The sequence below is a fragment of the Oncorhynchus mykiss genome, chromosome 4 (assembly GCF_057628025.1).
Source record: "Oncorhynchus mykiss isolate SJ-2025 chromosome 4, ASM5762802v1, whole genome shotgun sequence".
Lineage (NCBI taxonomy): Eukaryota > Metazoa > Chordata > Actinopteri > Salmoniformes > Salmonidae > Oncorhynchus > Oncorhynchus mykiss.
Genome location: NC_143025.1, coordinates 1,860,354 through 1,887,043, shown reverse-complemented (window position 1 = coordinate 1,887,043; position 26,690 = coordinate 1,860,354). Strand labels below are relative to the sequence as shown.

At 47.4% G+C, this 26,690-nt stretch overlaps 1 protein-coding gene across 2 annotated transcripts in view; it reads left to right on the top strand.

The window, feature by feature from the left end:
• Nucleotides 1-26,690, top strand: part of dennd4a (DENN domain containing 4A) — a 115,512-nt gene that overhangs the window by 75,405 nt on the left and 13,417 nt on the right. For both annotated transcript variants that reach the window (XM_090230826.1, XM_090230825.1), the window contains 5 exons: nt 4,944-5,035; nt 6,135-6,304; nt 8,426-9,005; nt 9,875-9,995; nt 11,602-11,776. In XM_090230826.1, the coding sequence (XP_090086952.1) occupies nt 4,944-5,035; nt 6,135-6,304; nt 8,426-9,005; nt 9,875-9,995; nt 11,602-11,776 (1,138 nt within the window). The remainder of the gene's footprint in view (nt 1-4,943; nt 5,036-6,134; nt 6,305-8,425; nt 9,006-9,874; nt 9,996-11,601; nt 11,777-26,690) is intronic.

The window sequence follows — 26,690 nt, the reverse complement described above, 5'->3', positions numbered from 1 at the left end:
GTTTCAGAAAAATTAGAACCAAAAATATTGCAAGTGCAGTGCTTGATGCATAACTACAGACCCGGGTTTGATCCCAGGCTGTGTCACAAACGGCCGTGACCGAGAATCGCATAGGGCGAAGCAGAATTGGTCAAGCATCGTCCGGGTAAGGAGAGGGTATTGGCCGGGGGGGGGGGCTCATCGCACTCTTGTGGCGGGCCGGAAGCCTGCAAGCTGACTTCGGTTGTCAGTTGAACTGTTTTTCCTCCGACACATTGGTGCAGTTAGCTTCCGGGTTAAGCAGGTGGGTGTTAAGAACCACGGTTTGGCAGGTCATGTTTTGGTGGACGCATGACTCGACAATCGCCTCTCCCGAGCTCGTTGGGGAGGTGCAGCGATGAGACAAGATCATAATTGAAAAAGGGGGGTAAAATACAAGAAATACAACAACAAAAAATGATTGCAGTTTTGAAACTTCCGTAACTGCGGTTGACTGTGGTATTTTCGATGTGGTAATTACAGAAGAACTTCAGTTGAACTGCAGTTAAACTGCTAAATTTACAAAGTCCTTGAAGCATACTGCAGTTATACTGTATTCTGAGTACATTTACACAACAGTGTACTGCAGTTATACTGTATTCTGAGTACATTTACACAACAGTGTACTGCAGTTATACTGTATTCTGAGTACATTTACACAACAGTGTACTGCAGTTATACTGCATTCTGACTGCAATCTGTTTTTTCATAAAGGAAGCAATTGAATAATGAAACTTTTGAGTGTTTAATGTTTTGTAAAGTCGTGCTGAATGTGATTGGCTGATGGTAACTCTATGTATTTCTGTACTGAATGTGATTGGCTGATGGTAACTATATGTATTTCTGTACTGAATGTGATTGGCTGATGGTAACTCTATGTATTTCTGTACTGAATGTACAGTATTATGTATGTGTTTTGTAAAGTCGTGCCAGTAAACCATTTCTACTTGTTGCAGTTCTTCATTGGTTACGCAGCAGAATAGTTATGTTTGATTTAAATGTAGTAAGTCAGTAAGAGGAGGGTGACTTAGTGGTGGGGCTGGGTAGGAGGAGGGTGACTTAGTGATGGGGCTGGGTAGGAGGGGGGTGACTTAGTGATGGGGCTGGGTAAGAGGAGGGTGACTTAGTGATGGGGCTGGGTAAGAGGAGGGTGACTTAGTGATGGGGCTGGGTAAGAGGAGGGTGACTTAGTGATGGGGCTGGGTAAGAGGAGGGTGACTTAGTGATGGGGCTGGGTAAGAGGAGGGTGACTTAGTGATGGGGCTGGGTAAGAGGAGGGTGACTTAGTGATGGGGCAGGGTAAGAGGAGGGTGACTTAGTGATGGTGCTGGGTAAGAGGAGGGTGACTTAGTGATGGGGCTGGGTAAGAGGAGGGTGACTTAGTGATGGGGCTGGGTAAGAGGAGGGTGACTTAGTGGTGGGGCTGGGTAAGAGGAGGGTGACTTAGTGATGGGGCTGGGTAAGAGGAGGGTGACTTAGTGATGGGGCTGGGTAAGAGGAGGGTGACTTAGTGATGGGGCTGGGTAAGAGGAGGGTGACTTAGTGATGGGGCTGGGTAAGAGGAGGGTGACTTAGTGATGGGGCTGGGTAAGAGGATGGTGACTTAGTGGTGGGGCTGGGTAAGAGGAGGGTGACTTAGTGATGGGGCTGGGTAAGAGGAGGATGACTTAGTGATGGGGCTGGGTAAGAGGAGGGTGACTTAGTGATGGGGCTGGGTAAGAGGATGGTGACTTAGTGGTGGGGCTGGGTAAGAGGAGGGTGACTTAGTGATGGGGCTGGGTAAGAGGAGGATGACTTAGTGGTGGGGCTGGGTAAGAGGAGGATGACTTAGTGATGGGGCTGGGTAGGAGGATGACTTAGTGATGGGGCTGGGTAAGAGGAGGGTGACTTAGTGATGGGGCTGGGTAAGAGGAGGATGACTTAGTGATGGGGCTGGGTAAGAGGAGGGTGACTTAGTAATGGGGCTGGGTAAGAGGAGGGTGACTTGGTGATGGGGCTGGGTAAGAGGAGGGTGACTTAGTGATGGGGCTGGGTAAGAGGAGGGTGACTTAGTGATGGGGCTGGGTAAGAGGAGGGTGACTTAGTGATGGGGCTGGGTAAGAGGAGGATGACTTAGTGATGGGGCTGGGTAAGAGGAGGGTGACTTAGTGATGGGGCTGGGTAAGAGGAGGATGACTTAGTGATGGGGTTGGGTAAGAGGAGGGTGACTATGTAATGGGGCTGGGTAAGAGGAGGGTAACTTAGTGATGAGGCTGGGTAAGAGGAGGGTGACTTAGTGATGGGGCTGGGTAAGAGGAGGGTGACTTAGTGATGGGGCTGGGTAAGAGGAGGGTGACTTAGTGATGGGGCTGGGTAGGAGGATGACTTAGTGATGGGGCAGGGTAAGAGTAGGGTGACTTAGTGATGGGGCTGGGTAAGAGGAGGGTGACTTAGTGATGGGGCTGGGTAAGAGCAGGGTGACTTAGTGATGGGGCTGGGTAAGAGGAGGGTGACTTAGTGATGGGGCTGGGTTAGAGGAGGGTGACTTAGTGATGGGGCTGGGTAAGAGGAGGGTGACTTAGTGATGGGGCTGGGTAGGAGGATGACTTAGTGATGGGGCTGGGTAAGAGGAGGGTGACTTATTGATGGGGCTGGGTAAGAGGAGGGTGACTTAGTGATGGGGCTGGGTAGGAGGATGACTTAGTGATGGGGCTGGGTAAAAGGAGGGTGACTTAGTGATGGGGCTGGGTAAGAGGAGGGTGACTTAGTGATGGGGCTGGGTAAGAGGAGGGTGACTTAGTGATGGGGCTGGGTAAGAGGAGGGTGACTTAGTGATGGGGCTGGGTAGGAGGATGACTTAGTGATGGGGCAGGGTAAGAGTAGGGTGACTTAGTGATGGGGCTGGGTAAGAGGAGGGTGACTTAGTGATGGGGCTGGGTAAGAGCAGGGTGACTTAGTGATGGGGCTGGGTAAGAGGAGGGTGACTTAGTGATGGGGCTGGGTTAGAGGAGGGTGACTTAGTGATGGGGCTGGGTAAGAGGAGGGTGACTTAGTGATGGGGCTGGGTAGGAGGATGACTTAGTGATGGGGCTGGGTAAGAGGAGGGTGACTTATTGATGGGGCTGGGTAAGAGGAGGGTGACTTAGTGATGGGGCTGGGTAGGAGGATGACTTAGTGATGGGGCTGGGTAAAAGGAGGGTGACTTAGTGATGGGGCTGGGTAAGAGGAGGGTGACTTAGTGATGGGGCTGGGTAAGAGGAGGGTGACTTAGTGATGGGGCTGGGTTAGAGGAGGGTGACTTAGTGATGGGGCTGGGTAAGAGGAGGGTTACTTAGTGATGGGGCTGGGTAAGAGCAGGGTTACTTAGTGATGGGGCTGGGTCATGCTTCACATCCTCATCAGTCACCCTCTGCCCCATCATCAGTCACTCTGTGCCCTTTCATCAGTCACTCTGTGCCCCATCATCACTCACTCTGTGCCCCATCATCACTCACTCTGTGCCCCATCATCAGTCACTCTGTACCCCATCATCACTCACTCTGTGCCCCATCATCACTCACTCTGCGCCCCATCATCACTCACTTTGCGCCCCATCATCACTCACTTTGTGCCCCATCATCACTCACTCTGTGCCCCATCATCACTCACTCTGTGCCCCATCATCACTCACTTTGTGCCCCATCATCACTCACTCTGTGCCCCATCATCACTCACTCTGTGCCCCATCATCACTCACTCTGTGCCCCATCATCACTCACTCTGCGCCCCATCATCACTCACTCTGTGCCCCATCATCACTCACTCTGCGCCCCATCATCACTCACTCTGTGCCCCATCATCACTCACTCTGTGCCCCATCATCACTCACTCTGTGCCCCATCATCACTCACTTTGTGCCCCATCATCACTCACTCTGTGCCCCATCATCACTCACTCTGTGCCCCATCATCACTCACTCTGTGCCCCATCATCACTCACTCTGCGCCCCATCATCTCTCACTCTGCGCCCCATCATCACTCACTCTGTGCCCCATCATCACTCACTCTGTGTCCCATCATCACTCACTCTGTGCCCCATCATCACTCACTCTGTGCCCCATCATCACTCACTCTGCGCCCCATCATCACTCACTCTGCGCCCCATCATCACTCACTCTGTGCCCCATCATCACTCACTCTGTGTCCCATCATCACTCACTCTGTGCCCCATCATCACTCACTCTGTGCCCCATCATCACTCACTCTGTGCCCCATCATCACTCACTCTGTGCACCATCATCACTCACTTTGTGCCCCATCATCAGTCACCCTCTGTGCCCATCATCAGTCACTCTCTGTGCCCATCATCAGTCACCCTCTGTGCCCATCATCAGTCACCCTCTGTGCCCATCATCAGTCACCCTCTGTGCCCATCATCAGTCACCCTCTGTGCCCATCATCAGTCACCCTCTGTGCCCATCATCAGTCACCCTCTGTGCCCATCATCAGTCACCCTCTGTGCCCATCATCAGTCACCCTGTTCCCCATCATCACTCACTCTGTGCCCCATCATCACTCACTCTGTGCACCATCATCACTCACTCTGTGCCCCATCATCACTCACTCTGTGCACCATCATCACTCACTCTGTGCCCCATCATCACTCACTCTGTGCCCCATTATCACTCACTCTGTGCCCCATTATCACTTACTCTATGTAATGGGCTGATTGATGGTAGCTCTATGTATTTCTGTACTGAATGGGCTGATGGTAGCTCTATGTATTTCTGTACTGAAGGGTATTAGCTGATGGTAACTATGTATTTATGTACTGAAGGGTATTAGCTGATGGTAACTATGTATTTCTGTACTGATTGTGATTGGCTGATGGTAACTCTATGTATTTCTGTACTGAATGTGATTGGCTGATGGTAACTCTATGTACCGGTGTGTCCTGTTATTCTCAGGTGGTTTGGCTCCTCCATCTAGAGGTCCCCAGACTCCAGACTCTTCTCCTGATGCCTCCCGCTTCCACCTCCGTCATCACTACACTACTGAGGTCAGTGTTATAGCCTGTTATAGCCTGTTATAGCCTGTTATAGCCTGTTATAGTCTCTTATGGACTCTTATGGACTGTTATAGCCTGTTATAGCCTGTTATAGTCTCTTATGGACTCTTATGGACTGTTATAGCCTGTTATAGCCTGTTATAGCCTGTTATAGCCTGTTATAGACTGTTATAGCCTCTTCTACCTCTGTCACCACTACACTACTGAGGTCAGTGTTATAGCCTGTTATAGCCTGTTATAGCCTGTTATGGACTGCTATAGACTGTTATAGCCTCTTCCTTCTCAGTCACCACTACACTACTGAGGTCAGTGTTATAGCCTGTTATAGCCTGTTATAGCCTGTTATAGCCTGTTATAGCCTGTTATAGCCTCTTCCTTCTCAGTCACCACTAGACTACTGAGGTCAGAGTTATACACTGTTATAGACTGTTATAGCCTGTTATAGCCTCTTCCACCTCAGTCACCACTACACTATCGAGGTCAGTGTTATAGCCTGTTATAGACTGTTTTAGCCTCTTCCTTCTCAGTCACCACTACACTACTGAGGTCAGTGTTATAGCCTGTTATAGACTGTTATAGCCACTTCCTTCTCGGGCACCACTACACTACTGAGGTCAGTGTTATAGCCTGTTATATCCTGTTATAGCCTCTTCCTTCTCAGTCACCACTACACTACAGAGGGCAGTGTAATAGGCTGTTATAGACTGTTATAGCCTCTTCCTTCTCAGTCACCACTACACTACTGAAGGCAGTGTAATAGGCTGTTATAGCCTGTTATAGCCTCTTCCTTCTCAGTCACCACTACACTACTGAGGTCAGTGTTATAGCCTGTTATAGCCTGTTATAGCCTCTTCCTTCTCAGTCACCACTACACTACCGAAGTCAGTGTTATAGACTGTTATAGACTGTTATAGCCTGTTATAGCCTCTTCCTTCTCAGTCACCACTACATTACTGGGGTCAGTGTAATAGCCTGGTATATCCTGTTATAGCCTCTTCATTCTCAGTCACCACTACACTACCTAGCTCAGTAGTTGCAGTCAATCAACTGGTCAGTTAGTCAACCATATCTGGGTCTCTTACGTCTCTAGGTGTTGATGTCTAGCTGCTGTCGCTGTCAGACATGTGACTGTCTGGTGTATGATGAAGAGATCATGGCAGGATGGACGGCTGATGACTCCAACCTCAACACCACCTGTCCCTTCTGTGGCTCTTCCTTCCTGCCCTTCCTTACTGTACACATCAGGGACCTGAGACACAGGTGATAACACACTACGACACACACACTACGACACACACACACACACTACGACACACCCACACACCCACACACACACTACGAAACACCCACACACACACTACGACACACACACACACACTACGACACACCCACACACACACACTACGAAACACCCACACACACACTACGACACACCCACACACACACACTACGACACACCCACACACACACTACGACACACCCACACACACACTACGACACACCCACACACACACTACGACACACACACACACTACGACACACCCACACACACACTACGACACACCCACACACACACTACGACACACCCACACACACACTACGACACACCCACACACACTACGACATACACACACTACGACACGACACACACACACACACACACTACGACACACACACACACACACTACGACACACACACACAGACACTACGACACACCCACACACACACTACGACACACCCACACACACACTACGACACACCCACACACACTACGACATTCACACACTACGACACGAAACACACACTATGACACACACACACACACTACGACACACCCACGCACACACTACGACACATCCAAACACACTACGACACAACACACACACACACACTACGACACACACACACACACTACGACATACACACACTACGAGACGACACACACACACACACTATGACACACACACACACTACAACACACCCACACACACACTACGACACACCCACACACACACTACGACACACCCACACACACTACGACACACACACACACTACGACACACACACACACACTACGACACACCCACACATACTACGACACACACGTACACACACTATGACATACACACTCTACGACACGACACACACACACACACTCTACGACACACCCACAAACACACACTACAACACACACTACAACACACACACTACGACACGCACACTACGACACACACACACACACACAGTACGACACATTATGCTGACTGACAGGCCTTACTTCCCAACAACGCAAAGAGAACAAATACACAATGACTAAAGATAACTTGGCTATATACACAGGATATCAGTACCAAGTCGATGTGCTGGGGTACAAGATAATTGTGCTGGGGTACAAGATAATTGTGCTGGGGTACAAGATAATTGTGCTGGGGTACAAGATAATTGAGGTATACATGTACATATGGGGAGGGGTAAAGTGACTAGACAACAGGATAGATAATAGACAGTAACAGCAGCGAATGTGATAGTAAAATATCAAAATCCAACCTGACAGTGTTTAAGAGGATCTGCAGAGGAGAATGAGAGAAACTCCCCAAATACAGGGGTGCCAAGCTTGTAGCGTCATATTCAAGAAGACTCGATGCTGAAATTGCTGCCAAACGTGCTTCAACAAAGTATTGAGTAAAGGGTCTGAATATTTAAAGTTATGGGGTATTGTGATGTCATTATGGGGTATTGTGATGTCACTATGGGGTATTGTGATGTCATTATGGGGTATTGTGTGTTGATTGATGAGGGGGGGGGGACGATTTAATAAATTGTAGGCTGTAATGTAACAAAATGCAAGGGTCAAGGGCAGACAGAGGTCAGCAGTCCAGAGCATAGTCCAAAAGGTACAGAACGGCAGGTAGGTTCAGGGTCAGGGCAGGTAGGCTCAGGGTCAGGGCAGGTAGGCTCAGGGTCAGGGCAGGTAGGTTCAGGGTCAGGGCAGGTAGGCTCAGGGTCAGGGCAGGTAGGCTCAGGGTCAGGGCTGGTAGGCTCAGGTTCAGGGCAGGTAGGTTCAGGGTCAGGGCAGGTAGGCTCAGGGTCAGGGCAGGCAGAATGGTCAAAAACTGGGAAAACTAGAAAACCGGGACTAGAGAAAGACAGGGGAACGGGAAAAACGCTGGTAGGCTTGACGAAACAAAACGAACTGGCAACAGACAGAGAACACAGGTATAAATACACTGGGGATAATGGAGAAGATGGGCGACACCTGGAGGGGAGTGGAGACAAGGACAGGTGAAACAGATCAGGGCGTGACAAAAAAGTATTTTAACTTAAGTACTTTCCACCACTGGTACACACAACTCAGATCCCGTACATGTTTGTCTCTTTAGGACCAGTGACGAGAGTCACCAACCTTTAGGAGAGGACACGGCTGCCTCAGCCAACCCTGAGACTGCAGCTGGAGCACTGACACCCCAGTCAACCACAGCTCCAGCAGCAGAGCAACAGGACACTGAGGGTGTAGCTGGGTGTCCACAGGACCCTGTCCCAGGCACAACTTCAGATCCAATCTCAGCCCCATCTCCAACCTCAGCCCCACCTCCAACCTCTCCCCCATCTCCAACGTCAGCCCCACCTCCAACCTCTCCCCCACCTCCAGCCTCTCCCCCATCCCCTGCCTCAACTACAACTCGTAGTTCCCCAGTGAGTAGTTCTCCAACCCCAACCCCATCCCCATCTCCCCCAGCCCCGGTGACGGTTCCCTACCTGAGTCCCTTGGTTCTGTGGAAAGAGCTAGAGTCTCTGCTGGGTAATGAGGGGGACCAGGTGATCAGTTCTCCCAGCATCGTGGACCAGCACCCTATCGTATTCTGGAACCTGGTGTGGTGCTACCGCAGACTGGAACTCCCCTCTCATCTGCCCGGTCTCATACTGACCTCCCAGCACTGCAGCCAGGGACACGTACCGCAGGTAGGTACACTACACTGAACGTACCCATAAATTACACTACACTGAACGTACCCATAAATTACACTACACTGAACGTACCCATAAATTACACTACTCTGAATGTACCCGTATGTTAAACTAGTTCCTAGGGCATTTGTTGTTGTTCCTAGGGCGTTTGTTGTTGTTCCTAGGGAGTTTGTTGTTGTTCCTATGGCGTTTGTTGTTGTTCCTAGGGAGTTTGTTGTTGTTCCTAGGGCGTTTGTTGTTGTTCCTAGGGCGTTTGTTGTTGTTCCTAGGGAGTTTGTTGTTGTTCCTAGGGCGTTTGTTGTTGTTCCTAGGGAGTTTGTTGTTGTTCCTATGGCGTTTGTTGTTGTTCCTAGGGAGTTTGTTGTTGTTCCTAGGGCGTTTGTTGTTGTTCCTAGGGCGTTTGTTGTTGTTCCTAGGGAGTTTGTTGTTGTTCCTAGGGCGTTTGTTGTTGTTCCTAGGGAGTTTGTTGTTGTTCCTAGGGCGTTTGTTGTTGGACCTAGGGCGTTTGTTGTTGGGCCTAGGGCGTTTGTTGTTGTTCCTAGGGCGTTTGTTGTTGTTCCTAGGGCGTTTGTTGTTGCACCTAGGGCGTTTGTTGTTGTACCTAGGGCGTTTGTTGTTGGACCTAGGGCGTTTGTTGTTGGACCTAGGGCGTTTGTTGTTGGACCTAGGGCGTTTGTTGTTGGACCTAGGGCGTTTGTTGTTGGACCTAGGGCGTTTGTTGTTGGACCTAGGGCGTTTGTTGTTGGACCTAGGGCGACTTACAGAACGCGTATGAGTTGTCTTTTACATGGTCCTTCAAGCCGGATCGGAGCAGTTGTCATTGAAACAGAAGAGACAGTGATATGTGTTCTCTCTCCTGTCAGGTCCCAGCCCAGAGCGTGTCTTCAGAGGACAGTAAACATGTCCTGGTTCGCATCCTGTGGGACAACCCGTCACTCCACCAGGACTCTGTCCAGGCCCTATACATGCTCTGGCACGCACACTGTAAGTCATCACAATGGATCGGATTTATAAAGTGATTTTCCAAACTTTGTAAATGTGTAGTTGAATCACTGTGACAGTGATAGGAAACATGGTAAGTGGGGATATTACTTCCTGTTCTCTCTAGTCTAATCACTGTGACAATGATAGGAGACATGGTAAGTGGGGACATTACTTCCTGTTCCTGTAGCAGATCTGTGAAACTGCCTGAATTGTTGATCTTTTTTTTTATTTTTTTTAATTTGAGCCCTTTTCTCCCCAATTTCGTGGTATCCAGTTGTTTTAGAAGCTACTATATTGTCTCATCGCTACAACTCCCGTATGGGCTCAGGGGAGATGAAGGTTGAAAGTCATGCGTCCTCCGATACACAACCCAACCAAGCCGCACTGCTTCTTAACACAGCACGCATCCAACCCGGGAAGCCAGCCGCACCAATGTGTTGGAGGAAACACCGTGCACCTGGCGACCTTGGTTAGCGTGCACAGGAGTCGCTGGTGCGCGATGAGACAAGGATATCCCTACCGGCCAAGCCTTCCCTAACCCGGACGAGGCTAGGCCAATTGTGCGTCGCACCACGGACCTCCCGGTCTTTTTCAATAGCATGATGGGTGTAAATGCCCCCCTCAGTCTGAGCTGAAGCCATGTGATTGAGTAGTCTCAGTCGGAGCTGAATCAGGCGGAAATGGTACTTGCTAGGCAAGAAGCGTGACGTTCTTTACACTCTTGCTCCTGTCCCTGTCTCTCTGTAGAGTCTGACCCCTCCTGTCCCTGTCTCTCTGTAGAGTCTGACCCCTCCTGTCCCTGTCTCTCTGTAGAGTCTGACCCCTCCTGTCTCTATGTAGAGTCTGACCCCCCCTGTCTCTCTGTAGAGTCTGACCCCTCCTGTCTCTCTGTAGAGTCTGACCCCTCCTGTCTCTATGTAGAGTCTGACCCCTCCTGTCCCTGTATCTCTGTAGAGTCTGACCCCTCCTGTCTCTCTGTAGAGTCTAACCCCTCCTGTCTCACTGTAGAGTCTAACCCCTCCTGTCTCGCTGTAGAGTCTGACCCCTCCTGTCTCTCTGTAGAGTCTGACCCCCCCAGTCCCTGTCTCTCTGTAGAGTCTAACCCCTCCTGTCTCACTGTAGAGTCTAACCCCTCCTGTCTCTCTGTAGAGTCTGACCCCTCCTGTCTCTCTGTAGAGTCTGACCCCTCCTGTCTCTCTGTAGAGTCTAACCCCTCCTGTCTCTCTGTAGAGTCTGATCCCTCCTGTCTCTCTGTAGAGTCTAACCCCTCCTGTCTCTCTGTAGAGTCTGACCCCTCCTGTCTCTCTGTAGTGTCTAACCCCTCCTGTCTCTCTGTAGAGTCTGACCCCTCCTGTCTCTCTGTAGAGTCTGACCCCTCCTGTCTCTCTGTAGAGTCTGACCCCTCCTGTCTCTGTCCCTGTCTCTCTGTAGAGGCTGACCCCTCCTGTCTCTCTGTAGAGTCTGACCCCTCCTGTCTCTCTGTAGAGTCTGACCCCTCCTGTCTCTCTGTAGAGTCTGACCCCTCCTGTCTCTCTGTAGAGTCTGACCCCTCCTGTCTCAGTCCCTGTCTAGGTGCTAACTCTGTGTCCCTGCTGTCTGTCTCTAGTCTCTCTCCCCTCAGCCAGTGGAACGGTGTATGAGGAGGGCCAGCCCCAGGACCATCTCTTCTCCTCTGAGGTCCTACAGGTTGCAGTGAGGAACATCCAGAAGGGGGATGTCTACCAGCCCATGAGTCAGATCCTACAGCTGCTGGGACCAGAGCTGGGCTTCAACAGACAGAGGTATGGGGAAGGACATCTACACACACACACACACACACACACACACACACACACACACACACACACACACACACACACACACACACACACACGCAGACAGACAGACAGGCAGGCAGGCAGGCAGGCAGGCAGGCAGGCAGGCAGGCAGGCAGACAGACAGACAGACAGACAGACAGACAGACAGACAGACAGACAGACAGACAGAGGTATGGGGAAGGACATCGACAGACAGACAGACAGACAGACAGACAGACAGACAGACAGACAGACAGACAGACAGAGGTATAGGGAAGGACATCTACACAGACACATGAAGTCCTGGCAATGTAACATTTTAAAAAGCGTGACTTAGCAGTTATTCAAAAAACAAGTTTGAATACTGCAGCATGCAGCAATACTGCATGAACAATGTCCACCTTCTCATGGAGCCCGAATAAAACAGAGGTGTTGAGACATCCCCATTAACAGTCCTTCTCATGGAGCCCTATAAAACAGAGGTGTTGAGACATCCCCATTAACAGTCCTTCTCATGGAGCCCTATAAAACAGAGGTGTTGAGACATCCCCATTAACAGTCCTTCTCATGGAGCCTGAATAAAACAGAGGTGTTGAGACATCCCCATTAACAGTCCTTCTCATGGAGCCCTATAAAACAGAGGTGTTGAGACATCCCCATTAACAGTCCTTCTCATGGAGCCTGAATAAAACAGAGGTGTTGAGACATCCCCATTAACAGTCCTTCTCATGGAGCCCTATAAAACAGAGGTGTTGAGACATCCCCATTAACAGTCCTTCTCATGGAGCCTGAATAAAACAGAGGTGTTGAGACATCCCCATTAACAGTCCTTCTCATGGAGCCCTATAAAACAGAGGTGTTGAGACATCCCCATTAACAGTCCTTCTCATGGAGCCCTATAAAACAGAGGTGTTGAGACATCCCCATTAACAGTCCTTCTCATGGAGCCTGAATAAAACAGAGGTGTTGAGACATCCCCATTAACAGTCCTTCTCATGGAGCCCTATAAAACAGAGGTGTTGAGACATCCCCATTAACAGTCCTTCTCATGGAGCCCTATAAAACAGAGGTGTTGAGACATCCCCATTAACAGTCCTTCTCATGGAGCCCTATAAAACAGAGGTGTTGAGACATCCCCATTAACAGTCCTTCTCATGGAGCCCTATAAAACAGAGGTGTTGAGACATCCCCATTAACAGTCCTTCTCATGGAGCCTGAATAAAACAGAGGTGTTGAGACATCCCCATTAACAGTCCTTCTCATGGAGCCCTATAAAACAGAGGTGTTGAGACATCCCCATTAACAGTCCTTCTCATGGAGCCTGAATAAAACAGAGGTGTTGAGACATCCCCATTAACAGTCCTTCTCGTGGAGCCCTATAAAACAGAGGTGTTGAGACATCCCCATTAACAGTCCTTCTCATGGAGCCTGAATAAAACAGAGGTGTTGAGACATCCCCATTAACAGTCCTTCTCATGGAGCCTGAATAAAACAGAGGTGTTGAGACATCCCCATTAACAGTCCTTCTCATGGAGCCCTATAAAACAGAGGTGTTGAGACATCCCCATTAACAGTCCTTCTCATGGAGCCTGAATAAAACAGAGGTGTTGAGACATCCCCATTAACAGTCCTTCTCATGGAGCCCTATAAAACAGAGGTGTTGAGACATCCCCATTAACAGTCCTTCTCATGGAGCCTGAATAAAACAGAGGTGTTGAGACATCCCCATTAACAGTCCTTCTCATGGAGCCTGAATAAAACAGAGGTGTTGAGACATCCCCATTAACAGTCCTTCTCATGGAGCCCTATAAAACAGAGGTGTTGAGACATCCCCATTAACAGTCCTTCTCATGGAGCCTGAATAAAACAGAGGTGTTGAGACATCCCCATTAACAGTCCTTCTCATGGAGCCTAAATAAAACAGAGGTGTTGAGACATCCCCATTAACAGTCCCTCTCATGGAGCCTGAATAAAACAGAGGTGTTGAGACATCCCCATTAACAGTCCTTCTCATGGAGCCCTATAAAACAGAGGTGTTGAGACATCCCCATTAACAGTCCTTCTCATGGAGTCCCTATAAAACAGAGGTGTTGAGACATCCCCATTAACAGTCCTTCTCATGGAGCCTGAATAAAACAGAGGTGTTGAGACATCCCCATTAACAGTCCTTCTCATGGAGCCTGAATAAAACAGAGGTGTTGAGACATCCCCATTAACAGTCCTTCTCATGGAGCCCTATAAAACAGAGGTGTTGAGACATCCCCATTAACAGTCCTTCTCATGGAGCCTGAATAAAACAGAGGTGTTGAGACATCCCCATTAACAGTCCTTCTCATGGAGCCCTATAAAACAGAGGTGTTGAGACATCCCCATTAACAGTCCTTCTCATGGAGCCTGAATAAAACAGAGGTGTTGAGACATCCCCATTAACAGTCCTTCTCATGGAGCCTGAATAAAACAGAGGTGTTGAGACATCCCCATTAACAGTCCTTCTCATGGAGCCCTATAAAACAGAGGTGTTGAGACATCCCCATTAACAGTCCTTCTCATGGAGCCTGAATAAAACAGAGGTGTTGAGACATCCCCATTAACAGTCCTTCTCATGGAGCCTAAATAAAACAGAGGTGTTGAGACATCCCCATTAACAGTCCCTCTCATGGAGCCTGAATAAAACAGAGGTGTTGAGACATCCCCATTAACAGTCCTTCTCATGGAGCCCTATAAAACAGAGGTGTTGAGACATCCCCATTAACAGTCCTTCTCATGGAGCCTGAATAAAACAGAGGTGTTGAGACATCCCCATTAACAGTCCTTCTCATGGAGCCTGAATAAAACAGAGGTGTTGAGACATCCCCATTAACAGTCCTTCTCATGGAGCCTGAATAAAACAGAGGTGTTGAGACATCCCCATTAACAGTCCTTCTCATGGAGCCTGAATAAAACAGAGGTGTTGAGACATCCCCATTAACAGTCCTTCTCATGGAGCCTGAATAAAACAGAGGTGTTGAGACATCCCCATTAACAGTCCTTCTCATGGAGCCTGAATAAAACAGAGGTGTTGAGACATCTCCATTAACAGTCCTTCTCATGGAGCCCTATAAAACAGAGGTGTTGAGACATCCCCATTAACAGTCCTTCTCATGGAGCCTGAATAAAACAGAGGTGTTGAGACATCCCCATTAACAGTCCTTCTCATGGAGCCCTATAAAACAGAGGTGTTGAGACATCCCCATTAACAGTCCTTCTCATGGAGCCCTATAAAACAGAGGTGTTGAGACATCCCCATTAACAGTCCTTCTCATGGAGCCTGAATAAAACAGAGGTGTTGAGACATCCCCATTAACAGTCCTTCTCATGGAGCCCTATAAAACAGAGGTGTTGAGACATCCCCATTTACAGTCCTTCTCATGGAGCCGAATAAAACAGAGGTGTTGAGACATCCCCATTAACAGTCCTTCTCATGGAGCCCTATAAAACAGAGGTGTTGAGACATCCCCATTAACAGTCCTTCTCATGGAGCCTGAATAAAACAGAGGTGTTGAGACATCCCCATTAACAGTCCTTCTCATGGAGCCCTATAAAACAGAGGTGTTGAGACATCCCCATTAACAGTCCTTCTCATGGAGCCCTATAAAACAGAGGTGTTGAGACATCCCCATTAACAGTCCTTCTCATGGAGCCCTATAAAACAGAGGTGTTGAGACATCCCCATTAACAGTCCTTCTCATGGAGTCCCTATAAAACAGAGGTGTTGAGACATCCCCATTAACAGTCCTTCTCATGGAGCCCTATAAAACAGAGGTGTTGAGACATCCCCATTAACAGTCCTTCTCATGGAGCCCTATAAAACAGAGGTGTTGAGACATCCCCATTAACAGTCCTTCTCATGGAGCCTGAATAAAACAGAGGTGTTGAGACATCCCCATTAACAGTCCTTCTCATGGAGCCTGAATAAAACAGAGGTGTTGAGACATCCCCATTAACAGTCCTTCTCATGGAGCCTGAATAAAACAGAGGTGTTGAGACATCCCCATTAACAGTCCTTCTCATGGAGCCTGAATAAAACAGAGGTGTTGAGACATCCCCATTAACAGTCCTTCTCATGGAGCCTGAATAAAACAGAGGTGTTGAGACATCCCCATTAACAGTCCTTCTCATGGAGCCTGAATAAAACAGAGGTGTTGAGACATCTCCATTAACAGTCCTTCTCATGGAGCCCTATAAAACAGAGGTGTTGAGACATCCCCATTAACAGTCCTTCTCATGGAGCCTGAATAAAACAGAGGTGTTGAGACATCCCCATTAACAGTCCTTCTCATGGAGCCCTATAAAACAGAGGTGTTGAGACATCCCCATTAACAGTCCTTCTCATGGAGCCCTATAAAACAGAGGTGTTGAGACATCCCCATTAACAGTCCTTCTCATGGAGCCTGAATAAAACAGAGGTGTTGAGACATCCCCATTAACAGTCCTTCTCATGGAGCCCTATAAAACAGAGGTGTTGAGACATCCCCATTTACAGTCCTTCTCATGGAGCCGAATAAAACAGAGGTGTTGAGACATCCCCATTAACAGTCCTTCTCATGGAGCCCTATAAAACAGAGGTGTTGAGACATCCCCATTAACAGTCCTTCTCATGGAGCCTGAATAAAACAGAGGTGTTGAGACATCCCCATTAACAGTCCTTCCCATGGAGCCCTATAAAACAGAGGTGTTGAGACATCCCCATTAACAGTCCTTCTCATGGAGCCCTATAAAACAGAGGTGTTGAGACATCCCCATTAACAGTCCTTCTCATGGAGCCCTATAAAACAGAGGTGTTGAGACATCCCCATTAACAGTCCTTCTCATGGAGCCCTATAAAACAGAGGTGTTGAGACATCCCCATTAACAGTCCTTCTCATGGAGCCCTATAAAACAGAGGTGTTGAGACATCCCCATTAACAGTCCTTCTCATGGAGCCCTATAAAACAGAGGTGTTGAGACATCCCCATTAACAGTCCTTCTCATGGAGCCCTATAAAACAGAGGTGTTGAGACATCCCCATTAACAGTCCTTCTCATGGAGCCCTATAAAACAGAGGTGTTGAGACATCCCCATTAACAGTCCTTCTCATGGAGCCCTATAAAACAGAGGTGTTGAGACATCCCCATTAACAGTCCTTCTCATGGAGCCCTATAAAACAGAGGTGTTGAGACATCCCCATTAACAGTCCTTCTCATGGAGCCCTATAAAACAGAGGTGTTGAGACATCCCCATTAACAGTCCTTCTCATGGAGCCCTATAAAACAGAGGTGTTGAGACATCCCCATTAACAGTCCTTCTCATGGAGCCTGAATAAAACAGAGGTGTTGAGACATCCCCATTAACAGTCCTTCTCATGGAGCCCTATAAAACAGAGGTGTTGAGACATCCCCATTAACAGTCCTTCTCATGGAGCCCTATAAAACAGAGGTGTTGAGACATCCCCATTAACAGTCCTTCTCATGGAGCCTGAATAAAACAGAGGTGTTGAGACATCCCCATTAACAGTCCTTCTCATGGAGCCTGAATAAAACAGAGGTGTTGAGACATCCCCATTAACAGTCCTTCTCATGGAGCCCGAATAAAACAGAGGTGTTGAGACATCCCCATTAACAGTCCTTCTCATGGAGCCCTATAAAACAGAGGTGTTGAGACATCCCCATTAACAGTCCTTCTCATGGAGCCCTATAAAACAGAGGTGTTGAGACATCCCCATTAACAGTCCTTCTCATGGAGCCCTATAAAACAGAGGTGTTGAGACATCCCCATTAACAGTCCTTCTCATGGAGCCTGAATAAAACAGAGGTGTTGAGACATCCCCATTAACAGTCCTTCTCATGGAGCCTGAATAAAACAGAGGTGTTGAGACATCCCCATTAACAGTCCTTCTCATGGAGCCTGAATAAAACAGAGGTGTTGAGACATCCCCATTAACAGTCCTTCTCATGGAGCCTTATAAAACAGAGGTGTTGAGACATCCCCATTAACAGTCCTTCTCATGGAGCCTGAATAAAACAGAGGTGTTGAGACATCCCCATTAACAGTCCTTCTCATGGAGCCCTATAAAACAGAGGTGTTGAGACATCCCCATTAACAGTCCTTCTCATGGAGCCTGAATAAAACAGAGGTGTTGAGACATCCCCATTAACAGTCCTTCTCATGGAGCCTGAATAAAACAGAGGTGTTGAGACATCCCCATTAACAGTCCTTCTCATGGAGCCCTATAAAACAGAGGTGTTGAGACATCCCCATTAACAGTCCTTCTCATGGAGCCTGAATAAAACAGAGGTGTTGAGACATCCCCATTAACAGTCCTTCTCATGGAGCCTGAATAAAACAGAGGTGTTGAGACATCCCCATTAACAGTCCTTCTCATGGAGCCCTATAAAACAGAGGTGTTGAGACATCCCCATTAACAGTCCTTCTCATGGAGCCTGAATAAAACAGAGGTGTTGAGACATCCCCATTAACAGTCCTTCTCATGGAGCCTGAATAAAACAGAGGTGTTGAGACATCCCCATTAACAGTCCTTCTCATGGAGCCTAAATAAAACAGAGGTGTTGAGACATCCCCATTAACAGTCCCTCTCATGGAGCCTGAATAAAACAGAGGTGTTGAGACATCCCCATTAACAGTCCTTCTCATGGAGCCCTATAAAACAGAGGTGTTGAGACATCCCCATTAACAGTCCTTCTCATGGAGCCTGAATAAAACAGAGGTGTTGAGACATCCCCATTAACAGTCCTTCTCATGGAGCCTGAATAAAACAGAGGTGTTGAGACATCCCCATTAACAGTCCTTCTCATGGAGCCTGAATAAAACAGAGGTGTTGAGACATCCCCATTAACAGTCCTTCTCATGGAGCCTGAATAAAACAGAGGTGTTGAGACATCCCCATTAACAGTCCTTCTCATGGAGCCTGAATAAAACAGAGGTGTTGAGACATCCCCATTAACAGTCCTTCTCATGGAGCCTGAATAAAACAGAGGTGTTGAGACATCCCCATTAACAGTCCTTCTCATGGAGCCTGAATAAAACAGAGGTGTTGAGACATCTCCATTAACAGTCCTTCTCATGGAGCCCTATAAAACAGAGGTGTTGAGACATCCCCATTAACAGTCCTTCTCATGGAGCCTGAATAAAACAGAGGTGTTGAGACATCCCCATTAACAGTCCTTCTCATGGAGCCCTATAAAACAGAGGTGTTGAGACATCCCCATTAACAGTCCTTCTCATGGAGCCCTATAAAACAGAGGTGTTGAGACATCCCCATTAACAGTCCTTCTCATGGAGCCTGAATAAAACAGAGGTGTTGAGACATCCCCATTAACAGTCCTTCTCATGGAGCCCTATAAAACAGAGGTGTTGAGACATCCCCATTAACAGTCCCTCTCATGGAGCCTGAATAAAACAGAGGTGTTGAGACATCCCCATTAACAGTCCTTCTCATGGAGCCCTATAAAACAGAGGTGTTGAGACATCCCCATTAACAGTCCTTCTCATGGAGCCTGAATAAAACAGAGGTGTTGAGACATCCCCATTAACAGTCCTTCTCATGGAGCCTGAATAAAACAGAGGTGTTGAGACATCCCCATTAACAGTCCTTCTCATGGAGCCTGAATAAAACAGAGGTGTTGAGACATCCCCATTAACAGTCCTTCTCATGGAGCCTGAATAAAACAGAGGTGTTGAGACATCCCCATTAACAGTCCTTCTCATGGAGCCTGAATAAAACAGAGGTGTTGAGACATCCCCATTAACAGTCCTTCTCATGGAGCCTGAATAAAACAGAGGTGTTGAGACATCCCCATTAACAGTCCTTCTCATGGAGCCTGAATAAAACAGAGGTGTTGAGACATCTCCATTAACAGTCCTTCTCATGGAGCCCTATAAAACAGAGGTGTTGAGACATCCCCATTAACAGTCCTTCTCATGGAGCCTGAATAAAACAGAGGTGTTGAGACATCCCCATTAACAGTCCTTCTCATGGAGCCCTATAAAACAGAGGTGTTGAGACATCCCCATTAACAGTCCTTCTCATGGAGCCCTATAAAACAGAGGTGTTGAGACATCCCCATTAACAGTCCTTCTCATGGAGCCTGAATAAAACAGAGGTGTTGAGACATCCCCATTAACAGTCCTTCTCATGGAGCCCTATAAAACAGAGGTGTTGAGACATCCCCATTTACAGTCCTTCTCATGGAGCCGAATAAAACAGAGGTGTTGAGACATCCCCATTAACAGTCCTTCTCATGGAGCCCTATAAAACAGAGGTGTTGAGACATCCCCATTAACAGTCCTTCTCATGGAGCCTGAATAAAACAGAGGTGTTGAGACATCCCCATTAACAGTCCTTCTCATGGAGCCCTATAAAACAGAGGTGTTGAGACATCCCCATTAACAGTCCTTCTCATGGAGCCCTATAAAACAGAGGTGTTGAGACATCCCCATTAACAGTCCTTCTCATGGAGCCCTATAAAACAGAGGTGTTGAGACATCCCCATTAACAGTCCTTCTCATGGAGTCCCTATAAAACAGAGGTGTTGAGACATCCCCATTAACAGTCCTTCTCATGGAGCCCTATAAAACAGAGGTGTTGAGACATCCCCATTAACAGTCCTTCTCATGGAGCCCTATAAAACAGAGGTGTTGAGACATCCCCATTAACAGTCCTTCTCATGGAGCCTGAATAAAACAGAGGTGTTGAGACATCCCCATTAACAGTCCTTCTCATGGAGCCCTATAAAACAGAGGTGTTGAGACATCCCCATTAACAGTCCTTCTCATGGAGCCCTATAAAACAGAGGTGTTGAGACATCCCCATTAACAGTCCTTCTCATGGAGCCTGAATAAAACAGAGGTGTTGAGACATCCCCATTAACAGTCCTTCTCATGGAGCCTGAATAAAACAGAGGTGTTGAGACATCCCCATTAACAGTCCTTCTCATGGAGCCCGAATAAAACAGAGGTGTTGAGACATCCCCATTAACAGTCCTTCTCATGGAGCCCTATAAAACAGAGGTGTTGAGACATCCCCATTAACAGTCCTTCTCATGGAGCCCTATAAAACAGAGGTGTTGAGACATCCCCATTAACAGTCCTTCTCATGGAGCCCTATAAAACAGAGGTGTTGAGACATCCCCATTAACAGTCCTTCTCATGGAGCCTGAATAAAACAGAGGTGTTGAGACATCCCCATTAACAGTCCTTCTCATGGAGCCTGAATAAAACAGAGGTGTTGAGACATCCCCATTAACAGTCCTTCTCATGGAGCCTGAATAAAACAGAGGTGTTGAGACATCCCCATTAACAGTCCTTCTCATGGAGCCCTATAAAACAGAGGTGTTGAGACATCCCCATTAACAGTCCTTCTCATGGAGCCTGAATAAAACAGAGGTGTTGAGACATCCCCATTAACAGTCCTTCTCATGGAGCCCTATAAAACAGAGGTGTTGAGACATCCCCATTAACAGTCCTTCTCATGGAGCCTGAATAAAACAGAGGTGTTGAGACATCCCCATTAACAGTCCTTCTCATGGAGCCTGAATAAAACAGAGGTGTTGAGACATCCCCATTAACAGTCCTTCTCATGGAGCCCTATAAAACAGAGGTGTTGAGACATCCCCATTAACAGTCCTTCTCATGGAGTCCCTATAAAACAGAGGTGTTGAGACATCCCCATTAACAGTCCTTCTCATGGAGCCTGAATAAAACAGAGGTGTTGAGACATCCCCATTAACAGTCCTTCTCATGGAGCCTGAATAAAACAGAGGTGTTGAGACATCCCCATTAACAGTCCTTCTCATGGAGCCCTATAAAACAGAGGTGTTGAGACATCCCCATTAACAGTCCTTCTCATGGAGCCTGAATAAAACAGAGGTGTTGAGACATCCCCATTAACAGTCCTTCTCATGGAGCCCTATAAAACAGAGGTGTTGAGACATCCCCATTAACAGTCCTTCTCATGGAGCCTGAATAAAACAGAGGTGTTGAGACATCCCCATTAACAGTCCTTCTCATGGAGCCCTATAAAACAGAGGTGTTGAGACATCCCCATTAACAGTCCTTCTCATGGAGCCTGAATAAAACAGAGGTGTTGAGACATCCCCATTAACAGTCCTTCTCATGGAGCCTGAATAAAACAGAGGTGTTGAGACATCCCCATTAACAGTCCTTCTCATGGAGCCCTATAAAACAGAGGTGTTGAGACATCCCCATTAACAGTCCTTCTCATGGAGCCTGAATAAAACAGAGGTGTTGAGACATCCCCATTAACAGTCCTTCTCATGGAGCCCTATAAAACAGAGGTGTTGAGACATCCCCATTAACAGTCCTTCTCATGGAGCCTGAATAAAACAGAGGTGTTGAGACATCCCCATTAACAGTCCTTCTCATGGAGCCCTATAAAACAGAGGTGTTGAGACATCCCCATTAACAGTCCTTCTCATGGAGCCCTATAAAACAGAGGTGTTGAGACATCCCCATTAACAGTCCTTCTCATGGAGCCTGAATAAAACAGAGGTGTTGAGACATCCCCATTAACAGTCCTTCTCATGGAGCCTGAATAAAACAGAGGTGTTGAGACATCCCCATTAACAGTCCTTCTCATGGAGCCCTATAAAACAGAGGTGTTGAGACATCCCCATTAACAGTCCTTCTCATGGAGCCTGAATAAAACAGAGGTGTTGAGACATCCCCATTAACAGTCCTTCTCATGGAGCCCTATAAAACAGAGGTGTTGAGACATCCCCATTAACAGTCCTTCTCATGGAGCCTGAATAAAACAGAGGTGTTGAGACATCCCCATTAACAGTCCTTCTCATGGAGCCTGAATAAAACAGAGGTGTTGAGACATCCCCATTAACAGTCCTTCTCATGGAGCCTGAATAAAACAGAGGTGTTGAGACATCCCCATTAACAGTCCTTCTCATGGAGCCTGAATAAAACAGAGGTGTTGAGACATCCCCATTAACAGTCCTTCTCATGGAGCCCTATAAAACAGAGGTGTTGAGACATCCCCATTTACAGTCCTTCTCATGGAGCCGAATAAAACAGAGGTGTTGAGACATCCCCATTAACAGTCCTTCTCATGGAGCCCTATAAAACAGAGGTGTTGAGACATCCCCATTAACAGTCCTTCTCATGGAGCCTGAATAAAACAGAGGTGTTGAGACATCCCCATTAACAGTCCTTCTCATGGAGCCCTATAAAACAGAGGTGTTGAGACATCCCCATTAACAGTCCTTCTCATGGAGCCCTATAAAACAGAGGTGTTGAGACATCCCCATTAACAGTCCTTCTCATGGAGCCCTATAAAACAGAGGTGTTGAGACATCCCCATTAACAGTCCTTCTCATGGAGTCCCTATAAAACAGAGGTGTTGAGACATCCCCATTAACAGTCCTTCTCATGGAGCCCTATAAAACAGAGGTGTTGAGACATCCCCATTAACAGTCCTTCTCATGGAGCCTGAATAAAACAGAGGTGTTGAGACATCCCCATTAACAGTCCTTCTCATGGAGCCTGAATAAAACAGAGGTGTTGAGACATCCCCATTAACAGTCCTTCTCATGGAGCCCTATAAAACAGAGGTGTTGAGACATCCCCATTAACAGTCCTTCTCATGGAGTCCCTATAAAACAGAGGTGTTGAGACATCCCCATTAACAGTCCTTCTCATGGAGCCCTATAAAACAGAGGTGTTGAGACATCCCCATTTACAGTCCTTCTCATGGAGCCGAATAAAACAGAGGTGTTGAGACATCCCCATTAACAGTCCTTCTCATGGAGCCCTATAAAACAGAGGTGTTGAGACATCCCCATTAACAGTCCTTCTCATGGAGCCTGAATAAAACAGAGGTGTTGAGACATCCCCATTAACAGTCCTTCTCATGGAGCCCTATAAAACAGAGGTGTTGAGACATCCCCATTAACAGTCCTTCTCATGGAGCCCTATAAAACAGAGGTGTTGAGACATCCCCATTAACAGTCCTTCTCATGGAGCCTGAATAAAACAGAGGTGTTGAGACATCCCCATTAACAGTCCTTCTCATGGAGCCCTATAAAACAGAGGTGTTGAGACATCCCCATTAACAGTCCTTCTCATGGAGCCTGAATAAAACAGAGGTGTTGAGACATCCCCATTAACAGTCCTTCTCATGGAGCCCTATAAAACAGAGGTGTTGAGACATCCCCATTAACAGTCCTTCTCATGGAGCCCTATAAAACAGAGGTGTTGAGACATCCCCATTAACAGTCCTTCTCATGGAGCCTGAATAAAACAGAGGTGTTGAGACATCCCCATTAACAGTCCTTCTCATGGAGCCTGAATAAAACAGAGGTGTTGAGACATCCCCATTAACAGTCCTTCTCATGGAGCCCTATAAAACAGAGGTGTTGAGACATCCCCATTAACAGTCCTTCTCATGGAGCCTGAATAAAACAGAGGTGTTGAGACATCCCCATTAACAGTCCTTCTCATGGAGCCTGAATAAAACAGAGGTGTTGAGACATCCCCATTAACAGTCCTTCTCATGGAGCCCTATAAAACAGAGGTGTTGAGACATCCCCATTAACAGTCCTTCTCATGGAGCCTGAATAAAACAGAGGTGTTGAGACATCCCCATTAACAGTCCTTCTCATGGAGCCCTATAAAACAGAGGTGTTGAGACATCCCCATTAACAGTCCTTCTCATGGAGCCTGAATAAAACAGAGGTGTTGAGACATCCCCATTAACAGTCCTTCTCATGGAGCCTGAATAAAACAGAGGTGTTGAGACATCCCCATTAACAGTCCTTCTCATGGAGCCCTATAAAACAGAGGTGTTGAGACATCCCCATTAACAGTCCTTCTCATGGAGCCTGAATAAAACAGAGGTGTTGAGACATCCCCATTAACAGTCCTTCTCATGGAGCCTAAATAAAACAGAGGTGTTGAGACATCCCCATTAACAGTCCCTCCCATGGAGCCTGAATAAAACAGAGGTGTTGAGACATCCCCATTAACAGTCCTTCTCATGGAGCCCTATAAAACAGAGGTGTTGAGACATCCCCATTAACAGTCCTTCTCATGGAGCCTGAATAAAACAGAGGTGTTGAGACATCCCCATTAACAGTCCTTCTCATGGAGCCTGAATAAAACAGAGGTGTTGAGACATCCCCATTAACAGTCCTTCTCATGGAGCCTGAATAAAACAGAGGTGTTGAGACATCCCCATTAACAGTCCTTCTCATGGAGCCTGAATAAAACAGAGGTGTTGAGACATCCCCATTAACAGTCCTTCTCATGGAGCCTGAATAAAACAGAGGTGTTGAGACATCCCCATTAACAGTCCTTCTCATGGAGCCTGAATAAAACAGAGGTGTTGAGACATCCCCATTAACAGTCCTTCTCATGGAGCCCTATAAAACAGAGGTGTTGAGACATCCCCATTAACAGTCCTTCTCATGGAGCCTGAATAAAACAGAGGTGTTGAGACATCCCCATTAACAGTCCTTCTCATGGAGCCCTATAAAACAGAGGTGTTGAGACATCCCCATTAACAGTCCTTCTCATGGAGCCCTATAAAACAGAGGTGTTGAGACATCCCCATTAACAGTCCTTCTCATGGAGCCTGAATAAAACAGAGGTGTTGAGACATCCCCATTAACAGTCCTTCTCATGGAGCCCTATAAAACAGAGGTGTTGAGACATCCCCATTTACAGTCCTTCTCATGGAGCCGAATAAAACAGAGGTGTTGAGACATCCCCATTAACAGTCCTTCTCATGGAGCCCTATAAAACAGAGGTGTTGAGACATCCCCATTAACAGTCCTTCTCATGGAGCCTGAATAAAACAGAGGTGTTGAGACATCCCCATTAACAGTCCTTCTCATGGAGCCCTATAAAACAGAGGTGTTGAGACATCCCCATTAACAGTCCTTCTCATGGAGCCTGAATAAAACAGAGGTGTTGAGACATCCCCATTAACAGTCCTTCTCATGGAGCCTGAATAAAACAGAGGTGTTGAGACATCCCCATTAACAGTCCTTCTCATGGAGCCTGAATAAAACAGAGGTGTTGAGACATCCCCATTAACAGTCCTTCTCATGGAGCCTGAATAAAACAGAGGTGTTGAGACATCCCCATTAACAGTCCTTCTCATGGAGCCTGAATAAAACAGAGGTGTTGAGACATCCCCATTAACAGTCCTTCTCATGGAGCCTGAATAAAACAGAGGTGTTGAGACATCCCCATTAACAGTCCTTCTCATGGAGCCCTATAAAACAGAGGTGTTGAGACATCCCCATTAACAGTCCTTCTCATGGAGCCTGAATAAAACAGAGGTGTTGAGACATCCCCATTAACAGTCCTTCTCATGGAGCCCTATAAAACAGAGGTGTTGAGACATCCCCATTAACAGTCCTTCTCATGGAGCCCTATAAAACAGAGGTGTTGAGACATCCCCATTAACAGTCCTTCTCATGGAGCCTGAATAAAACAGAGGTGTTGAGACATCCCCATTAACAGTCCTTCTCATGGAGCCCTATAAAACAGAGGTGTTGAGACATCCCCATTTACAGTCCTTCTCATGGAGCCGAATAAAACAGAGGTGTTGAGACATCCCCATTAACAGTCCTTCTCATGGAGCCCTATAAAACAGAGGTGTTGAGACATCCCCATTAACAGTCCTTCTCATGGAGCCTGAATAAAACAGAGGTGTTGAGACATCCCCATTAACAGTCCTTCTCATGGAGCCCTATAAAACAGAGGTGTTGAGACATCCCCATTAACAGTCCTTCTCATGGAGCCCTATAAAACAGAGGTGTTGAGACATCCCCATTAACAGTCCTTCTCATGGAGCCCTATAAAACAGAGGTGTTGAGACATCCCCATT